The following is an 11,076-nucleotide window of genomic DNA, read 5'->3' as shown; positions in this document are numbered from 1 at the left end:
ATGCCTTGAAGCGGAGGACAATGAAGACCGCTGCCGAATGGAAACAAGGTGGGGAGCCCACGAAAGGTACCATAAAGGATACCATGGAGAAGGCCAAACTCATAGAAAAAATTGGCCTAGCCATGCTAGAAAAACTCAAGAAAATGTGCAAGGATGCCACACCACCCTCGCCCGGGTCTGCAAAACTATATCCCGAACTGCCTAAACCCAGCGCACCTCCGCCATACGAACCAGCCAACATGATGGCCCCACTAATTGATCTCACTGCTACAGTAAACTATAACAAGAGACCGGAAGGAGACAGCACACCATGGGTCCCAGCGAACCAGGAAAAAAGAGAAGAAATACAGGTATTACTTGACAACACCAAATACCTCCAGAAGGGAGTGGAGCAATTAAGCAGGATTCAGATGGGTAATGACAGATGGAGAGACGGAAGTGGAAATAGTATGGAATTGGAACAGGGAGCCTCTGTCTCCCTCCTGTGTTCACAAGGGAGTGGTGTAACAAGAGAATCTTACCAACCAACAACGGAGCAGATGAATATGGATACAAGAGTGCGTGAAGACAGAGACCTGGTAAGGGCCCTAGAGGACAAGGTGATCGCTGAGGGTGAAGAAATCCGGCGTTTACAACACGCCCTGGCCGAACTACATCAGAACCAGAGACTGACTGACGTGGTCAGTCCCCCACCCCTGGGCCACCTTATACACTTTGGACATGAAAACCATGCCGAGGAAGTGAGTGAGGAGGAAGACCTACAACATGATGCAGAGTATGGAATAAAAGGCAGGTTCAAGGGTGCAGTGGTTGAACTGACAGGACACCCTCACAACACCCGAAGCAAGGCCGCCCAGAGGGGAGGGATGCATCCACTGAGACAACAGGTGGGAGGGACATCCACCTACAAACCATGGGGACATCGAGATCTACAAACCCTAGTGGACGCTTTGCCAATTCCAGAAGAGTCCGGATGTAGGTGGGTGAAGGCCTTTGAAATCCTGACAGCATCTGATGAACTAACTCTTGGCGATATACTGGCAGTTCTCAATAGATGCATGGGGGATCAGGAATGCAAGGACCTCATGACTCGAGCTGGGTTGAGGGGAAGACAATCAGTGAGTACCAAATTTGAAAACTACAGGACTGACCTATGGACTGCAGTGAGAAGCAGATATCCCACCCAGTCACGGCCACAACTAATGCAGACACTGCGTCTAGAAGACCAAGAGAGCGTCCCAGTATACATGAAGAAAGCACGAGTGCTATGGAGACAGGCCTGGAATGAGGAGCCTGATAGGCCTCAACTCATGTCCATGTTCTTGGATCAATGCCTAAAATCTCTACCAGAACACGTCAGAGTTGAATGTGAGAAGGTGGTAGGAATCACAGCTAAGGGTGTTGCTGAATTCACTGAAATAGCACAACACCATGTGGAAAGGTACAGAGAAGGAAAAAGGAAGGAAGATGATGAAATAAAACAACTACAGAAGAAAGTCCTGAAAAAACAACTGATGGATGACAAGCCAGCACGTCAGATGCCCATGACAAGCACCCCAGTCTCTCAGGTTCCGGATGCAGCCACTAGCGAGGTGGTTGCAGCTGTAGTTCAACAAATGGCTGGATTGATGGCTCCACAACGTGACACCCAATGGGGAGGTGGCATTCCCATTCAACCATGGCAGCCCACCCCTGCAGTTTGTTTCGCTTGTGGGACACCAGGACATTATGCCCGGGATTGCCACGTGAGAGGACAACAGAGAAGAGGTGGCAGAGGGGGTTATGGTCCCCATTATACTGGCCTGGGATACGCAGTACAGTATGGAGCAGGTAGCTATGAACCACCAAGAGGGAGAGGTCAATGGGGGGCCCAGAGAGGACCATGGATGCCAAGAGGGGGAAGAGGAAATTGGGGTGGGCCAAGACAACCTTATCCACAACAACCTTACCCACAACAGCAACAACAGAACAACACTCCGGAGATTCCTAACCCTGCTCTTCTCCCAAGTATGTCCTGGCTGGGCGATCAGACAGGATCCCCTCAATGAAGCTGCCCAGAGACCCTTACCCTTCCAGACAACAGTACATACATCTACACTTTCCCACCTGACAAGGAACCTATAGAGTGTCTGATTGGAGGTAAACAACAGAGGATGCTTATTGATACAGGCTGTACTTGGTCATCTGTACAAAGCACTTACCCACTCACCACAAGAACACAAGCTTTCACAGGGGTCTCGGGAACAATCATGAGGAAGCACTTCACCATCCCTTTAGACGTTTGCTGGGATGGCCACACCTACTCTCACCAATTTCTATACAACCCTGAGTGCTCTGTAGGTCTAATGGGGAGAGACCTACTTTCCAAATTGGGATGCACCATCTTTTGCAATGGCAACGGCCTCCATGCTACAAGTATATCCCCAACTGAGCTACTCCCCATACTTATGACATCATCAGACCCCCCACGCATGTTATACCTAAGTGATGACATACCTGAGGAAGAACCATCCCACGTCTACTGGCTGAGATTACTGGACAGTGATCCGGACACCCCACGTGTGTGTAAACAATTCCAGGACTGGAAACCATGGATACAGACTCTAAACGCTTACTATCCACCCGATGACCCCCCACACCTCACAATGAACTACTGTGAGAACAAAGATGAAATCTATGACGAAGCATGGCATGAAAGAATGGTAGACCGGAGACCATTGGTAACATGTAAACACATCTTTATCCTTAAGGAAGGGGTTGCCGCAAACTGCATGGCAATGGACGGAGACATCGATCTTTTGGAAGACTGGTACACTATGCTATCTGATTCAGCTCCCCATGTTAACCTTATGATTGGTTTTGGGTATGAGGCTCGATCTCTCGGCCCGGCTGTAAGAGCGGCAGACAAACTCATCTGGACCCAAACACACATCCCTAACCTTGATACCTCTTCCCTGAAGGGTGAAACCGTCTGGAGGATTAGGGTGTGTACTGAGGACACCTCTGTTCCAGAGGTAGTTCGGAGACCCAGACACCATGGAAGAGAGATGACGGACCACCCTGATACTGACAACATGCTGACCCGGATTCCAGCACAACTATGGACCACCAGTCCTGAGGATGTGGGCCTAGTGGACGTTTCCCCTGTGGAAATCCAGTTAAAACCAGATGCACAAATCCCTGTTTACAAACGTCAATATCCATTGAGCAAAGAAAAAGTAGAAGGCCCCAACCATCCTCGGACTCACTCGGGGTGAGGTTCTGTTCCCTACTGAATCCACTTGGAACACTCCCATTCTCCCAGTTAAGAAGGGTGACACAGGGAAGTGGAGAATGGTGCAAGACTTCAGACCGATTAATGATGTTACCATACCAGATGTTCGCCCTGTCCCTGACCCATACTTGGCTCTACAAAACATCTCACCAACCCAAGACTGGTTCTCTGTGATTGATCTAGCAAATGCCTTTTTCTGCATCCCACTCCATGAAAACTCTCAACCACTCTTTGCCTTCACATTCCAAAATCAATGTTACACTTACTCTCGTCTGCCACAAGGCTACCGGGATTCCCCTGGAATCTTCAATGCTATTCTGAGAGACCATCTGGAGGAATTGGCCCTACCTGAAGGTGTGACACTTCTCCAGTATGTTGACGACCTTCTGCTGGCTGCTCCCACTGCCGAATCCTGTTTTCAGGCAACTGAACTGTTGCTACAGCACGTTGCCACCAAAGGCTACAAGGTTAAGCGAGAGAAAGTACAGTGCTGTAGAAAAACCGTTCAGTTCTTGGGAAGAGTTTTGTCTGGAAAAGGGCAGGCGGTGTCCGCAGCACAAAGAACCACCATTCTGGAACACCCAAAACCCACCACAGTACAACACCTGTTGTCCTTTCTTGGACTAACTGGCTATAGCAGGACCCATGTCCCAGAATATTGCCTAAAAGTGGAACCACTCAGAGCCATTCTTCGTGAAGCTGGAAACAGAAACCTAACAGCCAAACTCTCATGGACCATTGAAGCAGAAACAGCATTCATTGCTCTCAAACAAACACTTGCTCAAGCTGAGGCTCTCTCTTTACCAGACTACACCCTGCCTTTCATGCTGGATGTTTCTGAACAGGACGGATATGTACATTCCATCCTTTATCAGAAACAAAAGGGGGAGAGGAGGGTACTTCACTACTTCAGCGCAAAATTGGACCACATTGAATGCGGACAAACTGACTGTGCAAGACACATTGCTGCTCTATCCAGAGCCATTGGGAAGACCGCCCACATTGTCATGAGACACCCTTTGGAAATAAACACAGACCACGGAGTAACAGCTTTTATTGGTTCTAAGCTGTTCACCCTGTCCAGCAAAAGAAAATCTAAAATAACCAAAGCCATTACAGCCAAACACATCACCTACGTCACACAGACGACCAACATGACTGATGGAATGGGGAATGGACAGCCACACAGGTGTGAGGATCGTGCGGCCCTCCAGGTTAAAGTGAGGATGGACCTCCAGAACACACCACTTGAAGGACCAGCGGAAACACTCTTCACAGATGGCAGTTGTTACAGATCTCTGACGCCAGGGGAAGGGAACATTGCCTCATATGCCGTAGTAAGACAGGACACAGACGGCATGAGCCACGAGGTACTAGAAGCAAAGAAACTGGAGCCAAAGGACGCCTCCGCCCAACTGGCTGAACTCCGAGGACTGAGGAGAGCACTGGAATTGTGTACAGGAAAAGTGGCCAACATATACACAGACTCAGCATATGCACATGGCATTGCACACATAGATGGGCCCCAATGGATGAGAAGAGGATTCTTAACCAGCTCGAACGAACCCATCAAACACAGACAGGAAGTTCAGAAATTAATTGAAGCCATAATGCTGCCTACAAAAGTGGCCATTATCAAATGCAAGGGACACAGTCGAGAAAACACCAAAGTAAGGGAGGGAAATGACCAAGCGGACCAAGCCGCAAAAACAGCAGGGGGATACGTGCCACATCAAATGATACAAAGAAACGGGGAACCCCAAGAAGAACTAACCATGGACATTGTACAACAGTTACAGGACGCAGCTGGTGTATATGAACAAAACACATGGAAACGATGTGGGGCACGAAGAGACCACCAAGGGATCTGGAGGTCACATGAAGGAAAAACAGTAGCTCCAGCAAAACTGCTAAGGTCCATGATAAGAGAAGAACATAACAAAGCTCATGGAGGCTGGAAGAGTGTGGCACAGAGATTAGGGACTGCCTGGTCACACCCTCACCTTCTGAACATGGCAAGGGAGGTCTCGGAGAGTTGCGAAGTGTGCAAGAACTACAACAACAAGGTATCTTTGGGAGCAGTAATTGGGAGCTTCCCAATTCCTGACGCACCCTTCCAAGACGTATGCATTGATTTCACAGACATGGGCATGGACAATCGAGTAGAAGGGAAAAGATACCTACTAGTGATGGTGGACAGGTTTACCAGGTGGGTCGAGGCCATACCTACTGCAAGGGAGGATGGGAAGACTGTGGTAAAATGGCTGAGAAGAGAGTTGGTGCCTAGATTCGGGGTTCCTAGGCTTATCCGATCTGACAATGGCTCCCACTTCCGGAATGAACTACTAAAAGAAGTGGAACAGGCCTTGGGCATAACCCATAAGTTCGGTTCTGTGTATCGCCCCCAATCGCAGGGCCTTGTGGAACGCGCCAATCAGACGCTGAAACGGAAGATGGCGAAGATAATGGCTGGAACAAAACTGAAATGGGTGGATGCACTACCTTTGGCGCTAATGTCCATGAGAACCTCTCCAGGGTCTGACACAAACCTCACACCACACGAGTTAATGACAGGCAGAAGAATGCCAGGGCCTCCAAATGACAATCTTAGTTTGCCAGGGCTGGACATTGCTAAAATCAGATACTCAGATTACATGCAGGCTCTAACTTCTCTTGTCCAAAGACTGTCCAAACAGGTGGTGGAGGTGCAGACCCCTGGTGTTGAGACCACAGACGAAAACAGAGACGTGCAGGTGGGAAGCTGGGTGAGGGTGAAGGTGCACTCCAGAAAGTGGACTGAGCCCAGGTGGAAGGGTCCTTACCAAGTCAAAGAGGTGGCAAGTCATTCGTTAAGGGTAAGCCGAGAACAAGGGGATACTTGGTATCACCGAGCCCACTGCGCAAAAGACTCCACACCAGAGCGATCCCTTGAACAAGTGGCAACTGATCTAGCTGAAATCCAATAGTTTAAATATGAAGGGAGGGGGGATGTTCTTATTTTTCATATTGGGGGTTCAGGGGGTTGCATCCTACCTTGATGGCCCTCATACCCCAAAACACACCACTATACGATTAATAGAAGGCCAAACCAGTGTGGTAATACTAGAGGCATGTACGATTTTTACGGTGGGAGGGAGAAACAAGGATGTGTGCACCCCGCACAACAGGTGTGGGGATACCAACTATTATATAAGTAGTGACTATGTGACAAGGCTAATAAAATCCTACCGAGGTATCCCCGCATATCTATGCAGTGGGAAAGGGTGTCCCTATTGGGATTTTATGATAACAAATACTGGAAAAATTTGGAATTGGAGGAAGGGATACCCATATAGCATTGGGGACCCGACCAAAGTAGATAGGTTCTCCCTCGCATGGGGGGGATTTTGGGAAGCCTAGGCATTTGTGTAAAGGTGATGAAATCCTACTAACCATTAGATCTATTAAGCTCTCTGATGCAGGCACTTACACCCTGGGGTTGGAGAGGATTGGGATGGATACATTGGGTACGCTTACCATTGTGGTATCTACAAAACCCGCTCTCCAGATCCAGAATTCCACGGGACCATTGGCCTCCTCCACCACGGTGACCCTCTCTGACTCCTCTGACCTTAACCCAGTCCAGGTAATTAATATAAAAGACATTTCAGACAGCGATCAATTGGCTACAGAAACAGGATATGGGGGGACAGATAACATGTGGTTGGCATATATGAGATATACAGCACGATCTCTAGCCAAACAAAACTGTGTTATCTGTGGACATGCACGACCTGTACTGGCAACCCACCCTTTCGCACTGTATTCTGGGAAAGGATGGAAATGCATATTACTAAGATTCTATTCTGTAATATCAACCTCAACCCTGTGTCAAACTCTAGCTCTAGTGTTCCCTACAGGACCACCAACAAAGGCCCCAATGGGTGTAAAAGCATATGGGGGAAATTACAGCTGTATCACTAGTGTGGGGGATGGGGTGGACTATGGACATCTGCCCAGCAATGACTGTGGCCAGACTCATAGACTAAATGATACCTGGCCGGGGATGGGGCTTAATCAGACATTTGGAGTGGCAGATGTATGGTGGATTTGTGGGCCCAAAAGATTTTTGACTCCTACGTTAAAGGGAAATTGGACAGGTACCTGTGCATTGGCTAGCATAATAGTTCCTCTTACTATTGTTGAAGTTACGGCAGAGCAGTTAATGGGGGAAAAAGGACAGCTGTGCCTAACACTCTGTCTAGACGCAGACGTAATGCCCCATGGGATGAAACTACTATACATACCAACATGCTAGGAGTACCAATTGGTGTGCCCCATGAGTTCCAGGCTATTGGACGGAACGATGGATTATGGCATCTACTCCCTATTATAGGCCCTGCTTTAGTGGATGCTAAACAAACGGCATGGATAAATTACATCTATTACAACCAACAACGTTTCCTTAATTACTCTCGTGTGGCTTTAACTGGATTGGCTGAACAATTGGAGGCTACCTCACAAACGGCAAGGCAAAATAGATTGGCCTTAGACATGCTATTGGCAAACCAGGGGGGAGTCTGTAAGATGTTTGGGGAACAGTGTTGTACTTTTATCCCGAATGACACTAGTCCAGATGGGAGCATTGCCAAGGCTTTGACAGGGTTGCAGCAGCTCTCTGTGGAGATGAGGGGTTTCGCTGGAGTGGAGGAGGAAGGTCTGTTCCCGTGGTTCACTGGTATGTTTGGTAAGTATACTGCCATGTTGGTTACTGGATTTCTGACCCTAGTAGTCGTGTTCCTTTTGCTACTATGTTGCGCTGCTTGCTTTTTACCTTGTGCCAAGAAATGTATTTCAGATGCTGCTAAGGCCTCTGGCATGATGCCCCTGCTTGCAGTTAGTGGGGAGGATGCCGAGACCAATGAACAGAGGGGTTTGACTGAGGATGACCCATGGTTTGCTGTAAAGGAGGTTTATTAATAACACTGTTCTCCCTAAGAAGGTTTTAAGTTCCTGGGTGGTAACGAGCCCACCTAGTATATGGAACAGGGATGGAATTTTTATTGGTTGTGACACCTTACAGGTGTCAAACGGGGGAATAAAAAATAAAAAATGTCAATCAAAAATGTTTATGTAGGGGGCCTCCCGGGTGGCGCAGTGGTCTAGGGCACTGCATCGCAGTGCTAACTGCGCCACCAGAGTCTCTGGGTTCGCGCCCAGGCTCTGTCGCAGCCGGCCGCGACCGGGAGGTCCATGGGGCGACGCACAATTGGGCTAGTCCGGGTTAGGGTGGGTTTGGCCGGTAGGGACATCCTTGTCTCATCGCGCTCCAGCGACTCCTGTGGCGGGCCGGGCGCAGTGCGTGCTAACCAAGGGGGACAGGTACACGGTGTTTCCTCCGACACATTGGTGCGGCTGGCTTCCGGTTTGGAGGCGCGCTGTGTTAAAGAAGCAGTGCGGCTTGGTTGGGTTGTGCTTCGGAGGACGCATGGCTTTCGACCTTCGTCTCTCCCGAGCCCGTACGGGAGTTGTAGCAATGAGACAAGATAGTAATTACTAGCAATTGGATACCACGAAAATTGGGGAGAAAAGGGGATAAAAAAAATTAAAAAATAAAAATAAAAATAAATAAAAATGTTTATGTAATAAAAACAAATGTCTATGTTAATCAAAATTGTTTATGTTGACACCTATAGGTGTCAAACGGGGGATTGTGGGGTTTTTATAAGGTTTTTGACATGCTTAACTAACTATTCTTATGCATTAAAGTTTGAATTGCTGACTCTTGTGAACCTGCATTTTCCATTAGTCTCTGCTCTTACCAGTGCTCTGTCTAACCATGAATATCAGCCTGAGGTGTGTGTGTTAGAGAGAGCGCTGTACTGTATGAGATATGTGTGTGTATGCAACAAATGTATCAGTAGTGTGGGCGCTGTACTGTGTGACCAGGACTGTGCTAATCTTAGAGAGACACAGGAGGGGGGTGAATCAGGAGACTGCTGAATAGACAATAACAGATAAACTATACACACGAAAAACATATGTGAGGTTCTGAGTTATGCACTATAACCTAATACTATAACAAACGTGATTAGCAACTATATCATATGTGATTGAATATTGTATTGTATGTGATTGAATACTATAACAAATGTGATTTGATATTGACAAACTGTTTGGGCGCCTGGATGTCTGTGTGTGTGTGCTGGAAGTAACAGTTAGCTCAGATAAGAAGCTGGGAAGCTGTAGTTAGCCTTGAGCGAGAACAGAGGCCATTGTATACAGGTGCAGATATCTCAGATAATGTTATAAAATTGTCTGACCCAAGTCTTTGGGGTGAAGGAGGGTAATCTACACAGCAACAGCGTTGGGACATCATATGCGCTAAGGGGCCAGGGCTGGCTTAAGGCGCCAACATCAACGATAGGCTGGGTGAGTCTAAACCACGCCCAGTCTCTACTCTGACAGGCCGGCTCGGAAGCGGGAACTATCTTTGTCAGAGTATAATATAATATCTTTGTCAGAAACAAATCAGTTCTCTGTCTTATCCTGCGTGATGAAACATTGAACCCGTATATACGGAAATTGTATTTGCCATTTATTAACTTTTGAATTAAACAGTTATTTTAACCAAGTTCAGGTGTACTATTGTTCCTATCTCAGTTGAACTTTCGCAACCCTAACACTACCGAGTCTGCCGATAAGAATATGGTGATTGACAGTCGAAAGCCATGGCCAGGTCGATGAAGACGGCTGCACAGTAATGTCTTTTATCGATGGCGGTTATATCGTTTAGTACCTTGAGCGTGGCTGAGGTGCACCCGTGACCGGCTCGGAAACCGGATTGCACAGCGGAGAAGGTACGGTGGAATTCGAGATGGTCAGTGATTTGTTTATTAACTTGGCTTTCGAAGACCTTAGGCAGGGCAGGATGGATATAGGTCTGTAACAGTTTGGGTCCAGGGTGTCTCCCCCTTTGAGGGGGATGACCACGGCAGCTTTCCAATCCTTGGGGATCTCAGACGATATGAAAGAGATGAACAGGCTGGAAATAGGGGTTGCGACAATGGCGGCGGATAGTTTCAGAAATTGAGGGTCGAGATTGTCAAGCCCAGCTGATTTGTATGGGTCCAGGTTTTGCAGCCCTTTCAGAACATTTGCTATCTGGATTTGGTTGGCATAAATGAGTAAAGCGGTGCCACAGAAATGTTTGAATTACAGCAGATACCTACCGGTAGCTCAAAAGTAGAAGCCAATTTTGTTGCTGTATTAACTGCATTTAAAGGTTGCGTACGTGCTTTTTTAATTCATGGCGACTAAGTACGGTTTGCTGCGACGCACACCCTGAGCGTTCATCATGCGGCTAGAGAAGGCCTGTATGAACAGACTTCCTAACGCTTTTAATAGAAAATTAACGGTTTCTTCCAATGGTTTATCCCATGTAAATCGGAGTGGGTGGGAAATCCTGGTCAAACTGTTCCTGCCCTCAAACCCTAGGTTAGCAGCGCTAAAAGCAACTCTGGGAGAGCCTGGGCCTGATAGCAACCTGCCAGCTAAGACAGGTTAGCATTGACTTATTTAAACCTGAAAGTTTGGATTGGCACTGGGATATGAAGACACCCCGCCAAAACGATGGGCTAATGATACGAGAGCTGGTTTTATATTTAAGCATTCACTAATAGGAAACCAAGTCAGTTACGAGAGAAGACACCCAGCAGTGTCATTTAAATGCAAGTTGACAACCGTGATATTAGTTAGCACGGACACCATTAAACCCGATTCTAGCAGCCTCATATGTACCAACCCCAAACACTCAGTTCCAC

The 11,076-nt window shown here is 47.7% G+C and overlaps 1 protein-coding gene across 1 annotated transcript; it reads left to right on the top strand.

Moving 5' to 3' along the window:
• Positions 1-545: 545 nt before the first annotated feature.
• On the top strand, positions 546-9,735 carry LOC129847611 (uncharacterized). The gene is made up of 4 exons (XM_055915361.1): positions 546-887; positions 3,223-6,129; positions 6,723-6,899; positions 9,596-9,735. The coding sequence occupies exons 1-4, from the start codon at positions 546-548 to the stop codon at positions 9,716-9,718; spliced, it is 3,549 nt and encodes a 1,182-aa protein (XP_055771336.1). The 3' UTR covers positions 9,719-9,735.
• Positions 9,736-11,076: the final 1,341 nt, after the last annotated feature.

The sequence above is a fragment of the Salvelinus fontinalis genome, unplaced genomic scaffold, assembly GCF_029448725.1.
Source record: "Salvelinus fontinalis isolate EN_2023a unplaced genomic scaffold, ASM2944872v1 scaffold_0895, whole genome shotgun sequence".
In the NCBI taxonomy this organism is placed as follows: domain Eukaryota; kingdom Metazoa; phylum Chordata; class Actinopteri; order Salmoniformes; family Salmonidae; genus Salvelinus; species Salvelinus fontinalis.
This window is presented reverse-complemented; position numbering and strand designations above follow the sequence as displayed.

Excerpts from the sequence above, each read along its gene's own strand:
- LOC129847611 (XM_055915361.1), top strand. The coding sequence starts at position 546 with ATGGATACAAGAGTGCGTGAAGACAGAGACCTGGTAAGGGCCCTAGAG. Across the intron at positions 888-3,222 it reads TGCATCCACTGAGACAACAG|AAGGCCCCAACCATCCTCGG; the intron begins GTGGGAGGGACA and ends AAGAAAAAGTAG. Across the intron at positions 6,900-9,595 it reads CTGACCTTAACCCAGTCCAG|GAGGGTAATCTACACAGCAA; the intron begins GTAATTAATATA and ends TTTGGGGTGAAG.